This window comes from Erpetoichthys calabaricus, chromosome 15, assembly GCF_900747795.2.
Source record: "Erpetoichthys calabaricus chromosome 15, fErpCal1.3, whole genome shotgun sequence".
Taxonomy (NCBI): domain Eukaryota; kingdom Metazoa; phylum Chordata; class Cladistia; order Polypteriformes; family Polypteridae; genus Erpetoichthys; species Erpetoichthys calabaricus.
This window is the reverse complement of record NC_041408.2, coordinates 71,623,122-71,645,209: the sequence shown is the minus strand read 5'-3', so window position 1 is coordinate 71,645,209 and position 22,088 is coordinate 71,623,122. Positions and strand designations below refer to the sequence as shown.

The following is a 22,088-nucleotide window of genomic DNA, read 5'->3' as shown; positions in this document are numbered from 1 at the left end:
AAGTTATTAACTTATGGTTATCCTGGGAGTACATGCATTAATCTTTATAGAAAAAAAAAATAAGGAAACTAGTTTAGCAAAAAAGAAAGAAATCCTTTTTATATTTAGGATACACATGATAAATGTCGAAACATGCAGCAAGTTTTAGCAGTGAGTTTGAAGTCTAAATTGCAATGTGCAGTGACACATCTTTAAGAATGCTTCAAAACAGGTGTATGTGCAGAGGTGTTATGAAATTTAAAAAAACTCAAAATATACACACAATAGTCTGGTGGTCAAGAAAGTGGCATGGCCACCTAATGGCACTTGGATCCCAAGCTATTTCCAAGGTGAGGATCCTTCTCTGTGGAATTTGCACGTTCTTCTGGAAACTCTGGTGACCTCGCGCATGCTCTTACATGCTCTTTAGTTTACTTGTGACGTTACCTGGGCACTGTGTCTGCTTGTGTGAATGAGCCCTGTGACCGCTTGGCATGTCGGTTTGCCTGATACTGCTGAGACAGATTCTGGGCCCCCATTACGCTGCACTACATACATGGATGGGTGAATAAACAATTGGCCAGATCAAGTAAGCAGTAGGTTGTTAATCAAATCTACTTTTTTATTTGTACAGTTTTAGAGTATCACATACAATAAATAAGAATACATACACTGTATAGGTATTTAATAGCACACTTACTTTTTAACATTGTTTTTCTTCATTAGGGTTCTCAAGGTCCAAGGGGAATTAGTGGACTTCCTGGCTCCAAAGGAGAGCCGGTAAGTATGCCTTCCTTTTTATTTTGATTATAAATTTCATTTATATTTTCATGAAATGTATCTTCATAATTTATTATTCCTTTTCTGCAGTTAATGTTTAATGATGTATGATTCAAATGGTGTAGCGAACATTTACATTTTTCTGTTCTTGTAAACATTGGCCTCTAGGTGCAGTTCATTTTAAAGAGCATTAATACAGTGTGTAAAACTTGAATTTCTTGATATTAGACATGAATAATGTGGTTTAACTCACATATTGTGGGTGAGTTTGTTCAAAAGTGATAGGGATGCCGTAACACATCTGACACTAAACTAATAGCAAAGTCTGGGTATTTTCAAAAAAAGGTGAGCAACCAGAGCAGGACAATCATTTTGTTCATCTGTGCCATCATATTTGTCAATTGTTGTGAAGATGTCTCCTGATAGGTAGAGTGGCATAGTGGATAGGGAGGTGGAACTTTAAACTACAAGATTGCTGGTTCAGTTTCCCCATCTGACCCAACATTTGCTCTTGAGTACTTCACCTAACATGCCACTTCTCCAGCCATGTAAAAATGTATAGAAAGACCTGCACTTTGCAAAGTCCCTTTACTACAATAGGGCCACAGCAGCCCTGTCAAGTGAACAGCTAAGTTGTCAATGACAAGGCTAAAGAAATATGGAATCCTATGAAAGCCAGGATAATGTACATAACATAGCTGGAAAGTACATCAATTTGTACCAAACTAAATAGAGGAAGAATCATACACTCATATGATTTGTAAAGATAGAAAGATACCAAAACATCAAGATAGGTTAAAAGTCTTTGGCCAACATCTCATCCTAAAATAGGAACTTTGTATATCAGTGGTTCTCAAACTGTGGGGTGGGCCCCCCTAGGGGGAGCACAAAGTAATAAAAAGGGGGGCGCAAAGATATAAAAAAAAGAAAACAAGAATTGAAAATTTGAAAAATACATCTATTGAAACCAAAACAAATTAACTTAAACTACATTCTGATACTAGAAAAATACATATAGAGTTAGATAAATGTCGATAAAAGTTAAGTAGGTATAATAAAATATGCATCTATGATATATCATTAATTAAAAAAGAACAAATTGGTAATAGTGGGCTCCTTTCAAAAAAACGTTAGGGGGGGGGCGCAATTAAAACTGTTATGAAAACTCGGGTCGCAAATACTTAAAGAGAGAAACGCTGCTGTATATAAATACCACAAGCAAGAAATTAAAATCCATATGATTTCTGGTAAATGTACTGCCACATGAATTCCTGTTTACACAGATAGGTACAGTATATAGAAAATGTCTCTTACAATGCTATGTAAAGGTTGTTTAATAGGCCTTTCAGACCACATTGCAATTCCCCCTATGAAACTAGAAGTCACAGCTTTCCCTTACATTGTGGTCTTCCTTCATTTAGGGATTGCCAGGTGTAGACGGGCGTGATGGGATACCAGGAATGCCAGGGGCAAAGGTAAGGCAAGCATTTCAGACTCATTGTCCTTTCTGTTATGCATTAGCATTTCTTTTCAATGTCTGCTTGACTTTTGTGATCTTAGGGTGACACAGGAAAGCCTGGTGCACCAGGTGAAGGCGGACTTCAGGGTCTTCCTGTGAGTATATTTTAAGTATAAATCTTCAAGCAAGAGCTTTGTGCAGTGATGCTTTAACTGATTTCTATGGTGTGCAAGGATGTAATATATTAGATATAAAGATGTAGAAACTGGGGAAGAATAGCATTGACGGCTCACAGAGCTCCTTTCAAGATGTAGTGTGACCTTTTGTGGAGTTTCCATGATTTTTACGTGATTGGATTTCCTCCAACATTTCAAAACAGCTCTTGTAGACTATTCTAAATTTGCACAGTGTTAGTGTTCATTACACTTCACGCAGAGATGGGCCTGTCTTGCTCCTATTGTTGCATGGATATGTCCCACACATGTGTCTCTTTCAGAACGGTTGTGAAGTTTAATTAATTGATATTTAAAAAGACCATATCAATGCTAATTCTTCATTTTCTATGGTAAATATATCCAAATAGTCAAAATCAGTAAATGAAACCTAACAGTCAAAATGTATTAAAGACAGTCTTGAAAAATCACAGCTAATGAAAAAGTAAAGAGACTTGATAAATGAACACTGGAGTTTTAGTGGAAAAATAGTAATAAAATTGAAGAAGGGATGCACAAATGCTGGAGTTAAAAATATGCAATCAACAGTAATATTGAGCAGCATACCATTGTAATGCTCTGCTTTTTGAAAATAAAATAACATAAAAAATCAGTCATTCCCTAAGCAAATTCTGCATATGATCAATATCAATTTTAATTCTCGAAACTAAAGTTTGAAACAGATAAATACAATAAATAGAGTTTGGAGGAAAGGGTCTGATATTTCATTGCAAATCAAAACTGAACTGAAACCTTTCATAGTAAAATGAATCATTCAGTAGAAAGAAATTAATCATTTAGTTCTCCTGACACTTCTCCAGTTTTGAATATAATTCTTTGCATGTTAATTAAAGTAACATTTTTGCTAGGTTCACAGATAATATTTTTATAACCGTTAGGAATTCCTTATTTTTTTGCTTTTGATTGCCGTCTTCCCTCTTGTCTGCATGTTTCAAATTCCTCTCCTTTGTTTCGTTTTCCAGTTAATAGCAGAGTTAGGTAAACAGCAGCACTTCAAATAGCCGTGCCATCTGCAGGGCACCTAAATCAACAATGGCTCTGCTTACTGTTTGACTGAAAAGTTAGAAAAATAAACAAGGAGCTTTTTTTTAAAGAAGGTTCATTAAATAGATGGAGTCGTTGTAGAATGTAAATAGGTATATATGTTATTTATTTTTAGAAGCAGTGAACAATCAAAAAAAATAGAGGGTGGGAATTTTTCTTATTGATTATATCGTAATACATAATTCGCCAGCCTCCTCACTCACTCACTCACGTCCGTCCGAAGCCGAATGCGCAGCTGCCCGAAAAACCTTACGAGACCAACATCACGGCAGGCGGCGGATTTACGGCCGCGAAAATTCAAAGAGAAAGGCGACTTCGATTAAAGCTCTAGAGGCCTGAAAGGCGATTTCGACTACAGCTCGAGGCCTAATTACGCATTCTGATTCAATTACGCATTCATTCAATACACCTACATCAGGTTTGTGGTGCTTATACTTATTACTATTCCACTCGTGCCCGTTTCATCTTACGTTGTCGAAACGGGCTCTTTGTCTAGTTTAAATATAAAAATAAACATTGTTTTTTATCGATTTTTTTTTCTTATTACTTAATTTTAATAATAAAGTCCATCCATCCATTATTCAACCCGCTATATCCTAACTACAGGGTCACGGGGTCTGCTGGAGCCAATCCCAGCCAACACAGGGAGCAAGGCAGGAAACAAACCCTGGGCAGGGCGCCAGCCCACTGCAGGGCTTAATAATAAAGTGAAATACATATTTAGCACTATTCATTTAAAATTAAAAAAAAAAATGTAAGTTACACTTTGATGTTTTGAGGTCATATTTGAACAAATTGAAGCGAGGTGTTCAGCATTGTTCTTCCGCAGGCTCATATTACACATTAGTTTGTTCCACAGAACCTTATTTCTTTCTTTCTTTTCAAAAATGAGACATAATGGACAAATAGTTAAATTTTAAAAGGAAAATGAGCGGTGAACATTCAGTGTGTTTACGTAAGAGCTAAGGTGTCCCGGTATCTCATTCAGGTAAGGTTGTTAAGGTATACGTGTCTTCAGAGTTTGTTCCAGATTCTTACAACACTTTGCGTAAAGAAGTGCTTCCTGGGTTCAATCGTAAATGCACTTCACCTCTAAATTCCACATGGTGTCCTCGAGTACATGATTCCCTATTAAGTTGAAAGAATTCAGCTGGATCTGCTTTATCAATGCCTTTTGACAGTTTTAAATAGCTGGATTAGGTCCCCATGTAGTCTCCTCTGCCTGAGACTAAACAGGTTTAATTCTATAAGTCTGTCAGAGCAGGACACGGCCTTAAGTCCTGGGATGTACCTGGTGGTTCTCCTCTGCCCAGCGTCAAGTGTTGCTATGCCTTTCTTGTGGCATGGTGACCAGATGCGGTGTCACAAGTGTATTTGCAACTCCTACAGTGTTCCGCTTTCAAATTAAATCAATATGGTTTTCTTCAGTGTTAAAATCATGACCTAGATGGGGTAGCCTTACAATGTTGGTGAAGTAAGGCTTTTGCGATTTTAGGGTACGGCATTACATTGTAAATGCTGCTTGCAGGAGCTTTGCCGGCCCATAATGTTTTGAAATGTTTCAAATATTTAAAATCTCACAGATACTTAGAAATCCAACCGTTTCTTTGTTTTCCAGTCACTATTTCTGAACTACCAAGAAAAACTCACAGCATTTTTTATTTTAGAAAACACATCTCATACCTGACAGTAATGGATTTCATGATCCATTCAACACTATAGGGCGGTCCAGATCTAACTATGCAACTTTTAATGCAATGCAATGCAATAATTGCATAATTAGATCTGGACCACCCTGTATATACACTAGCTAAATTTAATGAAAAGGTCCATTTTTGTTCCTTTATTGTGAATATTTTAAAGAGGTGTTAGAATACACTGGTCAACAAGACATTTTGCTACTGGGAGTCTTTCACCTTTACTTTAACAGGCTTCACTTGCTGACTCCAAATCTGAAAACAGTTTTCGTCCAGCATGTCCCGTTTTTTAGTTATGATGTTCCAGGTCTTCGACAAATAGGGTGACTGGACAGTAAAGGTGGATAACCATTTTGATAAATACCAGTAATTCCGTTAGGGATGACATTGAGATAAAAGAATTCGCCACACGTTACTAACAGCTGTGAGTTGTTTACCTTGTCATTATTTATTTTATTTAAAAATTATTAATTTTTAATTAGCAGAAAAATATTTGTTACTGATTATCAAGTCTTATATGACTCTAAAGCATAATGACACAACTCAGACATGACGCTGCAGTAGGTGGAGGTTTTACTGTTAAACATAACATTGCATTTCAGGACATTTACTTTGTTAGATTCACCATTACTTTGGAAATTTTGTCAAGGTGATGGACAGACACGGCAATGCATTTAAGAAATAAGTTTGGTCTCGAGAAAAGTGAAGCCAAAATTAAGGAAGGTGTTTTTGTTGTGCCTGAAATTCGTGAACTGATGCCTGACGATGAGTTCAAAAGGAAACTGAAGCCCACTGAATCAGCACCCTCATTCATGCAGGTTGTCCAAAATTTCCTTGGTAGTCACAGAGCAGAGAATAATGCTGAGCTTGTAGAGAACCTGCTGAAAGCGTATCAGATTATGAGAGCCAGAATGTCACTGAATACGCCATTTTTTACATTCTCATCTCGACTTTTTTCCACCAAATCTGGGAGATGTCAGTGATGAGCATGGGGAAAAATTTCATCAAGAAATAAAGGTGATCGAAAACTGATATCAGGGAAAATTTACTCCGAGCATAATGGGTGACTACTGTTGGTTTTTTGCAAAGAGAGACGGATGTGCAGTACAAACGCAAAAGCGAGTGCCTCCAACATTTTTGGGCTCGCTGACCTCACTTTTATATTGAGGTCAATTGACATAAATATGCTTTAACGTGTCTCTGGTATTGTCTTCTGGTTTGTTTTCAGAATAAACACATCAAAACAATTTTGGTGGGACAGAGTTCAAACTCCAGATATCTTGTTGATACATTATATTGATATTCAAAAGTGTCAAAACGTCAATGATGTGTATTTCAGAAACCTGACGTGTTGGCTTAATTTCGATTTCATATATGAAATCAGTGTAAAAAACTTAATAAAGAGCTGCTCTGAAGTTCCCAGTAGCAAACAAAAAATATTTTTTGTAGACCAGTGATATTGCTATGTATTCTTTTGCTGGGAGAATGCAGGCGTTGGATTGTAATCATAGTTGTAGTAAGATAGCGCTTTGAGTACTGAGAAAAGCGCTATATAAATGTAATGAATTATTATTATTATTATTATTAACCAAATGTGTGTGTATATGGGACAGAAAGGAGTTGCACGTCCTATTTGAATTCTTGTTTTAAATTTCAAAAGTATGGTTAAGTATGTTACAATGCACTGTAAGTTAATTAGATGTGTTTATTTCAAAATCTATTATACATTTCCTACATTAATATAATTAATTTCATTCTCACCTGCAAAAAAAAAGGCATTGAGCAAGGCAAAAATTGAAAGGAACAAAAAGAAGAAAAATAAAATGAAAACATAGTGGTAAACAGAAATGAAAGATGGGTAAATAGCTGCAAAGTCTTCAGCTATCAGAAATGACCAGTGATTACTGGTTCAAGAATATATTTATAAAGGGCTGTGTTCAATGAAACAAAGGACTTGGAAATAAGGTTTGGGGTCCCAGAGGAATCCCCACTTAATTTCAATGTCTGAGGGATAAAAAAGAAAACTTAATAGTGCCAAAAATAGAATTGATATTTTGCAATGGTTTTCACAATAAAGAAAAACCTTCAGAGTCTCGGAACTCACTTTTCCTCCATATGTGTTTTTTTAATGAATGCTGACTTTCAGTGGGACCCTTCATTATATACTGGCCTTCCCAGAAGGGGCAGCAGGGAAATCACATCAATGTCAATGTCAGTTTATTTATATAGCACATTTAAGACAACATAGGAATGCTGTGGCCAAAGTGCTTTATAATAAAAGAAGAAAAAAACATATAATTAACATAAAAAACATAAATAGAAAAAATAAATGAACATAAATAATAAATAGAAATAAGATTACATAATCACATCAGCAGTCTTCAGAGTTTTTCTCCACCTCCATTTAAGGAGACTGGCTGAATAAAAGTAAGTGGCAGTGTCACACTTAGTCCTTTTCCCACATTTGTCCTGCACAGACCCGTAAAATACTCCTTATACCCACATGTCTGACAGCTGTTATACACTGAAAAATGCTGGAGTTGTTTCCCATTGACGGAATTTGTTTTTTTTTTTCTAATTATAAGTAGTAATTGTCAGTCTCTTTGCATTAAAGTATATTCTGATTCTTTCAATTGAACAAAATGAGACCACAATCTGACAGTGCAGCGATTACCATCTGTGGACTTTAGGGGCTATTCACATGTCAACCTGAACCCAAATAATGACCAGAAGTACCTCAAGAAAAGGGTTTTACTAACAAAAAAAAAAAGAATAAACAATTTAGGGTAACAAAAACAACATTTATTTATATAGCACGTTTTCAGACACAACGTAGCTCAAAGTGTTTTACAAAATGTCAAAAAGAAACTTACAAGAAAAGAGAAACAAATAAGATAAGGGAATGATATTAAAAAAGAAAAAAATTAATCTAAACAATCTTAACAACAGAAAAATCTAAAGTAGAAAAGTAGCATCCCTATATACTGTACTTACATACATGGTTTCTGTGATAAGGTCAGATAGTCAGAAGGACAGAAAAAAACAGAAAACATCAGTTAGGCAGAAGAAAAATAAAGCAAAATCTGCAGGGGTTCCAAGGCCAAAAGACCACCCAGCAACAATAAAGTACTAAAGAACAAAAAACAACAAATGCCCATCCCTCTGGGCCTACCTAAGCAGCAGGAACCCCTTTTTTCTGTTCATTCTGATCTCCTTCCCCCTCTGCTCTGGCTGATCTTTTTATCACCAGCTGCCTCCCATCTTTAAGCTCACTGGATCAGAATAATTAAGGCCCTTTTGTGTTGTACCCTAGATACCTTCCTGATACCCTGTCTGTAGACACTTCCAGTATTCCTACAGACCTTAGTCTCTGGTGTCCTCTGCCTTGAACACCCCCTAGTGGCACCAGGGATCCCTGCAAGTTTGCCACACAACCAGATGTAGATAGATAGATAGATAGATAGATAGATAGATAGATAGATAGATAGATAGATAGATAGATAGATAGATAGATAGATAGATAGATAGATAGATAGATAGATACTTTATTAATCCCAAGGGGAAATTCACATACTCCAGCAGCAGCATACTGATACAAAAACAATATTAAATTAAAGAGTAATAAAAATGCAGGTAAAAACAGACAATAACTTTGAATAATGTTAACGTTTACCACCCAAGGTGGAATTGAAGAGTCGCATAGTTTGGGGGAGGAACAATCTTCTCAGTCTGTCAGTGGAGCAGGAAAGTGACAGCAGTCTGTCGCTGAAGCTGCTCCTCTGTCTGTAGATGATCCTCTTTAGTGGATGCAGTGGATTCTCCATGATTGACAGGAGTCTGCTGAGCGCCCGTCACTCTGCCACGGATGTCAAACTGTCCAGCTCCGTGCCTACAATAGAGCCTGCCTTCCTCACCAGTTTGTCCAGGCGTGAGGCGTCCTTCTTCTTAATGCTGCCTCCCCAGCACACCACCGCGTAGAACAGGGCGCTCGCCACAACCGTCTAATAGAACATCTGCAGCATCTTATTCCAGATGTTGAAGGACGCCAGTCTTCTAAGGAAGTATAGCCGGCTCTGTCCTCTCTTGCACAGAGAATCAGTATTGGCAGTCCAGTCCAGTTTATCATCCAGCTGCACTCCCAGGTATTTATAGGTCTGCACCCTCTGCACACAGTCACCTCTGATGATTACGCAGGTGGACTGGAGAGAGCCATGGTCTGTGTTGTGAAGCTACAACATATTCCCCTTAGAGGCTTAGGGAACCTCAAACCCCACAAGAAGGTTTATGTTACTTGCAGCAGGTTCTTGAGTGACCCCTTGCTGTGCTGGTACAGTCTCCTGGTGGCCAATAAGGGTACTGCCACCAACACAGTATATTGCATCTAGAGTAATGGTATAGCAAAAAGAGCTCTCGAAAGGGAACAGTCTCTGGTAGTTCTGGTGGTCCTCTTAAGTAGGAGAGAATTGTATTTCAGTTAGATGTAGCAATAATTACAGATCATTTTTTAACAAAAAGCTGAATGTTAATCCCAAGACAAAATTTGAAAGGCCAGCATTGTTAAATCCATAGAGTCATGGATTGTTCACAAGGTTTAAAACTAATTAAGCAACAATAAATCCTTATTGTCCTTATTGGACTAATTACATTTGGACAGTAGATGAATGTTGTGAAATAAATGGATAAAGAGAATAAACAGGGCTTGGAATCCAAAGAGACCACTCCATTTAACTCTGCAATACCACCCCGCTAGTGACTAGTGACTCCTACACCAAAAAAAAGCTTTGGTCTTCAAAGTGGCCTTCAGACAGTATGCTGGTAATTTCACAGTTCCTTATTGGAGTGAAGATTCTGTGGAAGAGATATGTAGAGTCAGACCAGGCATAGTGATCTTCATTCAGGTCAGTGTTTGTCAGACCCATGGAGAAAGTAGGCAGACATATAACTTCCCTGGATTTTGTTTGCATTAGTCCTTGTAGGCACAGCAGAAGGAACATACTCTTGAGAATTAATTATAATTCAGTCAGCGATAGAAATGTTTCCACTAATTTTCAGTGTGGTAGAAGTCTCAGGGGGCCATGAATGTGCTTTAGCTTGACAAGAAGATGCACATGTAGTCAGCTGTCAAAATGTGCATTTCCATCCCTGGCTAATTTCTTCCAATACCATGTTTTGTTCACAGGGCTTGCCTGGTGCTTATGGACCCAAAGGTGGCAGCGGAGATAAGGTATGTGTTTAATTTTTTTCTCAGAAAGTAATAGTCATCATTTCATCTCATCTCGTTTTCTTAAAGTGCTTTTTATTATGGAGGTTATGGTACCAATAGGCCAAGGAGGTCATGACAAACTTCCCTGTCCCCACCAACAGATTTCAGCTCTTCCTGGGAAATTCCCTGGTATTTCCAAATCCAGTTTAGAGATATAATCCATCCAGTATGTCCTGGGGCTGCCACAGGGTCTCTACCCAGTGGGATGCACCCAAAATAGATCTAGTGGGAGCCACCCTTTGGTCAACCTTACAACATGCCCAAACAACCTCAAGTGACTCCTCTTGATCCGTACTGAGCCAGTCAGCCTACTGACCCTGTGAAGAAACCTCATTTCTGCCGCTTGTACTATTGATCTCATTATTTTGGTCATTATACATATCTCATGGCTATAGGTGAGGACTGGGATGTAGATCGACTGGTAAGCCAAGAGCTTTGTCTTTAGACTCAACTCCCATTTCACCACCATAGGCTGGTACAGTGTCCAAAGAAGAGCTGGCACTGCTCCATTCCACTTGTTGATCTCATGTTCCCTTTTAAAATCACTGTTGTTAATAACAAAAAAGAGAAAGGAATTTGTGTTTCTTGTTTATATCCAATTAAGATGTTTAATAAAAATGTTATTGTAAATAAAAATAAGTAATATACCAATGTTCTGTGGTGGGTGTACAACTCTACTCTTCAAAAATGTGAATGCACTCATTTTTTCCTCTTTCTGCCGTGGCTGAATGGGTGCAGTGGTCTGTATTCCCACCTTGTTTTGTACATGGCCTAATATCAAGATATACCGTTGATCGCTGGGATAGCTTATGGATATTGGAAAGATATAACCGTTTAATTGTGTTAGGGTTTGCTTAGGAGGAGCTCTAACAATCAAATGGTCCTCTAGCTGTACTCTCTCATTCTTTGGTAATCAATTCTAATAATACAAAGTTTTTACAAGGTCAGCTAAATTGTATATAATGAGTTCTTACTGAGGGGATGGACTATGCTGAGAGTCATTAGAACTTAAAGTCCTGTCAAGAGATCCCAAGTTGGGAATCTATATTATTTTTCTGACATTGTTGTATAATAGAATTACAGAATTAGCCTGTATTATGTTGTGTTAGACTGAGTCACACATACATGGTAGTGCTTTTCTTGTGCTTTGCTGTTAACAAGGTTGACCTCAGGCTGTCATTATAACCAAACACTGATTAAAAGATGTATCTGGCTTTTCAAATGAAACACTTCCTGTGTAAAAAACAATTTTACAGAACCCGTCATCTGTTACAATAGCTGATATCCCTCTTATTATGTCCCTCTAAGAATTTATCACCAGGAGTTAACTCCAGTGCTTGACTTGCCATGAACAATACAAGCCCCTTACAAGGAAAGCAGTCCATCTTGAATTAAAAGTGGGTTTACATTAGGGGTTACTGTTCAGCCCACACCTTTTTATACTGGGATGAGTGTACTAAGCGAAAAAAACAGAAATGAAGGGTTGTGGCAACTACTACAGTATTTGATATAGGCATAGTACCCTATTCAGAAGAGAAGAGCATGGAATTGTCAGAAAGCCCATGACCACAAAGAATTTCAGAGTAAAACAGGAGTTATGATGTGTAGTAAAAGACAAAATGAAAGAATTAGAATTTTAGACAGAAAAAATGTGGAGCTAACACAAGTGAACCAGGGTTTGAGGCAAAAGGGGGCCATGAAACAGCAATAAGGAGAGAGCTGGAGCAGGATGAAGAAAATGGGAGGAAGTGGTGGCAGATATAAATCAAAGATTGCTAAGAAAACTTAAGGATAAGTTATATAAAACAGTATCATGGTACGAAAAACTCAAAGGGATCCCAAGAAACATTTGGGGAACCAGCCAGGTCACCCTATTTAATTTTCTGGCAAACATAATAAGGGCACAATGGCACCACATAAAACAAAAGGAAATCAGTCTTATTGGCCTTGTTCAGTGCCTTTTCCGGCTTTTCTATTACTTGTACTGAGCACGTTGGTAGTTCAGATGGTCCGTTCTTCAGATACTTTGGGTCTGACTTCCTTCTCCCAGGGACGCCAAGATTTATAAGGCTCTGACTGGAAGGGGTGGGGTCCTCGCTAATCATCAGAGGCGGGTCAACTACCCATATTGGGCATCTTCTCTGAGCTGCAGTGAGAAGAGACAAGACAATTAGCAACAGCTCCCCCACTTGTCCTCTTGCAAGAGCCATGAAAGTGATCCTCAGGCACCCATATGTGACACAGTCATCTGACCAGGGTAGATGTATGAGTGTGAAACATGAGCCATCAGCAAGAAGGAGAAGGATCTGCTTACCAGAATAGAAATGCATATGCTAAGATGGCTGCAGGGTCTCTCTTTAAGAGAAAAAAAAATAAAACAAATGAGGAAGTTCACAAAATGGCAAGGGTGAGGTGGACTGTGTAGAAAGTCATGAAAAGTATTAAACACTAGGGAGGACGAACTAATTGGAAAAGAACTGCAGCTGTCGGTCAAAGTAGAATGTTTGAGATGGACCAGGCTTAAGTGGAAAGACTTGCTGGCAGCATGCTGGGTCTGAGGGCAGAGGGTGCTTCAGTCATGGATAAATGGAGACAAAGAATTCAGATGACCAGTTTCAAGTAAAAGTAGAAGAAAGAAGACATATTTTGTTAATTATGGTGGAATATATAGCTTGGGTTGTGTTGTGCCCAGGGAATGGCAAAAATAAATCACTCCTCCATTTCCTAATTTGGTAATTAAATGATGTGCTCTTCACTTAAATGAGTTGTATCAGTTTTTTGGTCCTCATGGCTCACACACCAACTCAGCTTACGTCAACATGTACTTTGTGTACAATTACCAGGAATGAGTTGGGTGAATAAAGCTTATTTTCTCAGCTGTGTAATGGTTAGTGCCATTGCCTCACAAACCCAGAGCTCAGGGTTCACGTCTTAGATCAGTCACTGTTTGTGTGAAGCACGCACATTCTCCCTATATGCACATCTGTTTTCTCTTCCCACATCCCCAAGTCATGCCGGTTAGAGTAAATGTTGAATTGTGCACGTATGAAGGATTCATGAGTGTGTCTTGCAATCATCTGGTATCCTATCCCAACTTCCCTGGGGCTCTGTATTGAAATAACTACATTAAGAAAATGAATGAATCTGTCAACCAGGTATGATAGTGCTTCCATTTATTTCTGTTGTTTCCTGAATTTCTCAAATATATCTTGTACAACTCACTGGCCAAATATTGTCTTAATAAATAATAATAATAATACTAATATAATAAACATTCAATGCTTACATCCTAAAGGGAAGCTGTAACCCACCATTTCCAAACCATCCAAACTTCACATGTTATGTTTAATCCCACAGACAATGGCTGCTTGGATGTCTCCATGTAGGTGTCATGGAGAGAGAAAGCGGTCACTTTGGAAAGGGGCTTATCTTTCCTTTACTTTTATCTCAGTGGTCTGGTTTTCTTGTTAACCTAATCTCAAATTACAAAAAGGTTTAAGTGAACCCCTAGTTTTTAAACAAAGGAAGAGACCTGAACTGCCTAAATGTTCAAACATATTCTTGATGTGGCATAGAAAGCATGATGTGATGAATTTGAGAAGAAGTATTACATTAAGGACTTAATGTTTTTTGCTTCCCCCATAGGGTGGTTCTGGTAGTCCTGGTTTACCTGGAACAATGGGATCTCCTGGAAGAACTGTAAGTCAATGTAATTGAAACATTTGGTTCTTTTTGTATAGCATTAGAATGAAACTTTAAAACATGTTTTGTGTTAACAGGGTGAACGAGGAGTACAAGGAGAAGTGGGACCAGCAGGACCACGTGGAGGACCAGTAAGTGTTGCTTTTTATATTTATGAGTAAAACTGAACGAAGTAAATACCCTACATGGTGAAGCAACCATACTTATTTTAAATATTAGCAAAACCTGTACATCCATCCATCCCGCTATATCCAAACTACAGGGTTACGGGGGTCTGCTGGAGCCAATCCCAGCCAACACAGGGAACAAGGCAGGAAACAAACCCCGGGCAGGGCACCAGCCCACCACGGGGCACGCACACACACATATGGGACAATTTAGAATCGCCAATGCACCTAACCTGCATGTCTTTGGACTGTGGGAGGAAACCGGAGTACCTGGAGGAAACCCACGCAGACACCATGCAAACTCCACGCAGGGAGGACCCGGGAAGCCAACCCGGGTCTCCTAAGTGCGAGGCAGCAGTGCTACCCACTGTGCCACTGAACCTGTACAGGTAAATCATGAAATGTAACACTAAACACTTAATGAAGACTTTAAATCACATGAGATGTTTTACAGATGAGAGTTGACCATTTAGCCCATCAAGCTTGTTTGGTGAGCTAATGGCTAAGTTGTCCCAATTTCTCATCCAGATACTTTTTAAAAGTTGTGTATAACATTGTGACTTGGTACATTGTTCTATATCTCCAGAACCATTTGTGCAAATAAGTTCTTCTTGGTTTCCATCTTGAATGCTTTTCCCCAATTAAATTGGCGAATAACTGAAAAAATTCTGCGGGATCAACTTTATTGATGTCTTTCAACATTTTGAAGACCTGGATTAGGTTGCCACATAGGTTTTATTTAAACGTCCTTAGCTTTTCACTGTACAGCTGACTCTTTCATCCTGAGATACATTGGGATGCTCACCCGTATCCACCTTCTAGAGTTGCTTCACTTCTTTTGTATCAAGGCTGCTACTCTGCACAAAGTACAAAGTTTCTCGCTAGGTCATCCTGTTCTTAACATTCCTTGATTTATATTCAACAGTTTTGACAATATCAACTAACATTTTATTTACCTTTTTTAATTACTTCTGCACATTGTCTAGAGCAGTGTTTCCCAAACTCGGTCCTGGTGAACCCCTGTGGCTGCAGGTTTTTTGTTCCAACCAGCTTCTGTTTTTAATTGGACTCCTGGGCTAATTAAGTGATGTATTATTTCCCAAGTTCTGTGCTTAGGGAACAATATAGAAATTAGAAAACTAAGTTTGCTAAAAAAAAATATTAAAATGTACCAAGCAATTATATAGGAATAATGTATTTTTTTCTTTTTAACAGTATTTTCATCTTGATTTTCATTCTACTTTTCTAGGTGTTCTAATTGTTTAATTAATCCATTATTTACTAATTAGTGGGTCTGACGCTAAAGTGCTTGCAGCCTTTGATTATTCAGCGTTGTTTGCCAGCGTGTCTGCTCTGCTCATTTTTAATTGTCATTATTAAGATACAACGAAGAGGGAAAAACTGCACAGAGAAAGGGCAAAGTATAATGAAATCAACAAAAGAGAGTTAAGCATTTAAATCACTAGCAAAAGCAGAAATATTTCTAAATGTCTTATAAATGTAAAAACCATGCTGCTGTGCTTTTCTGAATGTTGAATAAAAGAAAAAAACCCAGCTAATTAAATGAGATCAGTGCTATCAGGTGTTGTCACTGATTAGGAATCCGGTTGGAACAAAAACTTGCAGCCACAGGGGTTCACCAGGACCGAGTTTGAGAAACACTGGTCTAGACAGTCAGAATGTTGTATCAACATAAATATTTAAACCTTTTCAGAGGTTGCTTTCTGCATCTCGTATTTATAATTAAAATTCCTTTTGTCTGAGTGTAGCATTTATCTTTGCATTAAACTAGATTTTGGTTCACAGGAGAAAAGGCGTAGTCAGTAGTACAAGTTAAAATCAGAAGCAGGAGTCTATCCTATCTGTCATCAAGCCAAAACATAATTCAGAATCAAAGACAATAATTCAAAGTAAAGATTTCATTAACCCAAAAGCTGATTGAATTGGGGTTTTCACAAACTATGTTTTGAGGTGCAAACTCAGACAGTTGGTATCAGCCATTTCCGATGCTAACCATTATCTCATCGTGCCCATGGCATTACAATTCTGGCCATCCGAGGCTTGCAATGTGGTGGCAATTATCAATAAGTGCCACCAACATGGTGGTGCTTGCAGAAAAAATAAGAAGTAAATTATTTTCGGACATTAAATGTAATTATTATTTTTTAATTTCTCATAACCCCCAAAAGTACAAAAAATTCAAATCATAATGTGAAGAAAAATGAAATGTCAAACAGAATCACCGCATTCCCTCAGGGTATAGGATGCTGTGCAGAACAGAAGGCAGCACAGACTCAGGTTAGACAGCAGATTTGGATGGGTCAACATGGCAACAAGTGTGAGAAAAAGTAGTAATATAAAATGATTGGGTAAAGAATGTAGAAGAATTACAAAGAATGTTATGCACTAACTGACAGACAGAAAAGGGCAAAAGTATTGTATCAAAAAACACAAATCTAAAAACCATAATGAAGGAGCTTAACAAAAGGCTTCTGCAAAAGTTTGAAACACAATGTTCAAGTAAAGAGTCTCTGCCAAGCTGTCTCTTTTACTTCTCTTTCATCATAACTGCCACCTTATTAATGGCGACAGATGCTGATCAAAGCAAAACTGATGACAAAAGGATTGATAGGGCAGAGCACCTGCCAAATTTGAAGAAAACTTTTAATGTGAAGAGGCACTTTGGACCAATCCTTTTATAAAAACTGAATAGAAAATGATAAAATGCCAACATGTTAGAAGGTTTGCATTGTTTTAAAGTGAGGATATTAGAATAGGAAGGCACTATCTAGGCATTTTTCCACCCTAGACTAATGGCCAAATATAATCAAAATAAAAAAAGTGTAGTTGTCTTAAACTAGTGATAGCGCTGCCGCCCCGCATTAAGGAGACCTGGGTTTGCTTCCCAGGTCCTCCCTGCGTGGAGTTTGCATGTTCTCCCTGTGTCTGTGTGGGTTTCCTCCCACAGTCCAAAGACATGCAGGTTAGGTGCATTGGTGATCCTAAATTGTGCTTGGTGTGTGTGGGCTGGCGCCCCGGCCCAGGGTTTGTTTCTTGCCTTGTGCCCTATATTGGCTGGGATTGGCTCCAGCAGACCCCCATGACCCTGTGTTAGGATATGGCGGGTTGGATAATGACTGACTGACTGTCCTAAACCAAAACAGAGGTTGGGATGAACATAGGGAGAACACAAAGTTTCAAAGTCAACAAACACAAAAAGTAGCTAATTTTGCTGTTAGTCAATTTTCACAGGCTTTCTGTTGGGTCTACTTTATCTTTTCACCAACCGGTAACACACTGACCCAAGGCCTATCACACACCATCTCCCTTTGTCTAAGTCCTGGACTCTTTCCTTAGTACTAGCAAGCCTTCGTTCCAACTCACCTTCTGAGTCCATAGTTCCTTTAACCGTCCACTAGCAAGGTGTGATCTTTAAATCCTTACCTGGGATTAGAACATAAGACGTTTGACAAATGAGAGGAGACCATTGAGTCCATAAAGCGCATTTGTTTAGCTAATAGCTAAGCTATCAATGTCAATTTATTTATAGAGCACATATATAAAACAACATCAGTAATGCTTTAGCCAAAGTGCTTTACATTAAAACATACAATGAACATAAATAAAATAAATAGAAATAAATTACAATAAAACAAAATGCAGCCAGCAGTGAGTTAAAAAAGAAAAGATGACTAAGAGTAGGGAAGCCATCAGTATCACTGAAGGTCACTGAAAGCTACAGAATAGAAATGAGTCTTCAATCTCGTTTTAATCAGTTCAGCTGAAGGTGACTCCTTAATGTAATGAGGTAAAGAGTTCCACAGATGAGGTGCAGCAGCAGCAAAAGCCCTGTCCCCCTTAGTTTTGCACTTAGTGTAAGGGACCATAAGAGACAACTGACTGGTAGCTCTAAGCTCTCTAGATGACTGGTGTAAATCACACAATTCAGATAAATAGGCAGGAACATACCCATGTAATGATTTTAAAACTAGCAACAAAATTTTAAAGTCAATTCTGAAACTAACAGGTAGCCAGTGTAAACAAGCTAATATCGAAGAAACAGAAATAAACTTTCTTGCCCCAATCAGAAGCATTCTGAACCAAATGCAACTTACATGTCAGGGATTTCCTGATCCCAGAATACAACGAGTTGAAGTAATCAAGCCGAGAAAAGATAAAAACAGGAGTAACTTTCTCAAGATACCTAGGAGATAAAAAAGTTTTGACCGTAGCTAAAAGACAAAGCTGGAACAAGCATCTCTTGACTACAGAGTTATTCTGTTTCTTAAAAGAGAGGTTACTGTCAAATATGACACCAAGATGACGGACTTGAGGTTTGCAAAGGTCAGTGAAAAGAGCTGAGAAGTTCAAAACCAATTTGAGCTTTGCCTGAAGGACCAGCTTTCAGCCCTTCCATTTTATTTTGATTGAGATCAAGGAAATTGTCAGCCACTCAGGATCTTAATTCAAAAAGACGATTTTGCATCTGATTAATTGCAGAGTTACACACGAGAATATAAATCTGTGTACCATCAGCATAACAGTGAAAAGAAATATAAAATTTCCTGAAAATAACTCATATAGGATGGAGCTATATTGAAAATAAAATAGGGCCCAAAATGGATCTTTGAGGGACACCACATTTAACAGGAGAGGTGGACGAGAACAAGGAATTGAAAGACACTGAAAAGTGTCTACCAGTAAGATATGACATGGACCAGTTAAGAGAATCCCATTTAAGCCCAACCGGATGTTCAAGCTGGAATATAAAGATCTCATGATCAGTAGCATCAATAGCTCCACTTGAGTCAGTAATAAAAGAGATATCATTAAATACTTTCAGGAGAGCTGTCTCAACACCATGATAATGCTGAAAGCCAAATGGATAGATCTCAGATAAATTATTGGAGTTAAAATGATCAACCAATTGGTTATAAATAATACTTTCTAAAATTTTATCCAGAAATGGCAATTGGAAAATTAGGTGAAAATTATCTAACACTCCAGGAATCTAAATCTGCCTTTTTTAGACAAGGTTGCATCACCACATGTTTAAAAAATGAGAGCACAACCTCCCCATTAATAGAGACTGTGATAAAAGGCGCTATATTGCGCCCGACCTGACACAGATTCACACGGGAGGCACGTGTAAAATAAAATAAACTGTTTATTTTTCTTCAGCTGGAGGGCACGTCTTCCCCGTAATCCCTCCAGCCACAACACAGTCCCAAGTACAGTACACCAAGCACTCTTCTTCTTTCCTCTCTTCCACCACCACTCCTCCTCAGCAAGCCTTGTCCACCTCCACCCGACTCTGGCCGCTGAGTGGTGGTCGCTGGCTCCCTTTTATTGGGTACCCGGAAGTGCTCCAGGTGCTTGATTGCTGACGCCCGGCTGTACTTCCAGGTAAGGCGAAACCAGTGCCCAAAAGGGGCCAGCAGCTCCTGTGGCAGCACCCCCTGGCGGCGCCTGCAGAATCCCACAGAGCTGCACAGAACTCCAACCACCATGAAGCCCTGGGGGAGTCCGAGGCACCGCTGCAACCCAGGGAGGCTGCCATCTAGCGTCCAGGGGGAGATACTTGGCTTCCCTTGTCCCCCTGGCAGTTGTGGTGAAGGGGCATCCCAGCCAGGCATGGGCCCCGGCCATCCGTCACAAGATATTAATAATAGCTAACAAAAATGGACACAGAACATCAAAAGCTTCAACTAAGAGCCATGATGGAATAACACGAAATGGACTTAAAGTAAGTTTAAGTGTGTCAATAGTACTTTTTAGCTGTGAAAGTGAAACAACATCTTAAGATTCCATGACAATGCCATGATTAACAACAGGAAGTACAAAACCAGTAGGAACAATGACAGAGCAGATAGTATCAATTTAGCTGATAAAGAATGGAAAAACTGCTCACATGACAGAATAGTACTATTTAAACCCATCTCTGAATGGGGATAAATTGCCACATTAATTACATTAAATAAGACTCTAGCTTTATTAGAATGAGAGGATACTAAATCAGCAAAGTAATCATGTTTAGATTTCTTAACTGTATCCAAGAAATTGAACAGAGAAGTCCTAAAAATCTGTTTAGACACAGTCAGCCTGTCTTTCTTCCAAAGCCATTCAGCAATTCTGCAGGCACAGTGCAGCTGCTGTGTAGTGTCATTAAGCCAAGGAGCTGGTCTTCCCTATTTGCAGCATATCTTGAGGGGAGCAATTGAGTCTAAAGTCATTTTACATGATGAATTTAAAGCTAAGACAGAATCGTCAATACTGTCCTTGTATATCAAGACTGGAGAATATGGTTTTAAAATCGGATATAATAGAAGAATTTAAAAAGCGAGAACAGCGTGGGGCACAGCTTGTAGTAACAATGTCAACAGTAATATTCAAATCCATCATTAGAGAAAAATGATCAGTAAAAGGAACATCACATATATCAATATTATTAACTGAAATACCATGGGTAAGAACAAGATCAAGAGTGTAACTATAATAATATACTGGATAAAATTAAATGAGTCCAATAATGATAAAAAGTCATTAACCAAAGGTTTAGACTGTCAACAAAAGGGTTTATTAAAATTGCCAACAATAAGTATTTTATCATAGGAGAGCATAATATCAGCCAGGAAATCAGAGAATTCAGAAATGAACATATCACTAATTACAGGAAGCCTATAGACCACAACACACAGCAAAGAAGAAGAGTTACACACTTCAGAAAGTTGCAGTTCAGAGTTACTAAACAGACCCTTTGTAAGGCTCCGATAAAAGAGCATAATTTTAAAAACAGTGGCAATGATGAGACAGCCGAGAAGGATTAATCTAGTGGTACCAAGTCAGTAAAGCATGAAGAGTCACCATTAACAATCCAGGTCACGGTGATGAAAAAGAAGTGCAGTTTCTTTGAGGTAATAAAGTCTTGCAGGATAAGAGGTTTATTAGACACTGACCTCAAATTAAGGAGCACAGCCTTGACTGACACAGAAAAGCTTGCTGCAGGACAGGCTCGGGTGAGCGTGCAAAGATTAGCAGGATTTATTCCCCTCCCAAGATCCTCTCCAGATACTTCCTAAAGGTTGTCAAGGTTTCTTCTTCTATTACATGACTCAGTAGTTTGTTCCAGATTCTCACAATCCTTTGTGTAAAGAAGTTCTTCCTGGCATTAATGTTAAATGCACTTCCCCTTATTTCCTTTGGTGACCTCTCGTACGTGATCCACCATTAAGAATTCTACTGGATCTACTTTACTGATGCGAAGTCAGGCTCAGGAATCACTTCCTAGATATATATAGCGTTGTAGCCACCAGTGTTTTCTGCCATCTTGCGGCTTGAGAACACTGCATCACTGAGCTCTGCATTCTGCCTTGAAGGAATACTCTACCCAAAAGTGGTATTTCTTATTATCTGTTGCTTACCCAGTGTTGTGTTAAGACTGTGAGTGCACTTGTAAAGCAAAAAAGGTGTGAGGCCTGTGAAAGACCCACAAACCAGGCCAGGACCTTCACCAGCCTGCCTAAGATACAGTAGGCCTCCCTCCCCAACATTACAGGCAGGCCTCAGCCTGCACAGACCCAAAAAAGGGAGCAGGCTTTAAAAGTTCCAAAATCTTTAAATGTCCCCCCAAAATATACAAAAAATGCCTTTTCGGGGAGAGGAACCATTAAACTTACGGCTTTATAAGACAACACAAAACAAAGTATATTTATAAATTACTAAATATTTATTTGCCATTCAAAAAAAGAAATGAAAGTAGCACAA

The 22,088-nt window shown here is 38.5% G+C and overlaps 1 protein-coding gene across 1 annotated transcript in view; it reads left to right on the top strand.

Moving 5' to 3' along the window:
* The window catches only part of col9a1b (collagen, type IX, alpha 1b), a 132,660-nt gene that overhangs the window by 64,536 nt on the left and 46,036 nt on the right, over nucleotides 1-22,088 (top strand). Inside the window, exons 16-21 of the mRNA XM_028820364.2 lie at nucleotides 706-759; nucleotides 2,181-2,234; nucleotides 2,320-2,373; nucleotides 10,372-10,416; nucleotides 14,101-14,154; nucleotides 14,235-14,288. Of these exons, the coding sequence (XP_028676197.2) occupies nucleotides 706-759; nucleotides 2,181-2,234; nucleotides 2,320-2,373; nucleotides 10,372-10,416; nucleotides 14,101-14,154; nucleotides 14,235-14,288 (315 nt within the window). The remainder of the gene's footprint in view (nucleotides 1-705; nucleotides 760-2,180; nucleotides 2,235-2,319; nucleotides 2,374-10,371; nucleotides 10,417-14,100; nucleotides 14,155-14,234; nucleotides 14,289-22,088) is intronic.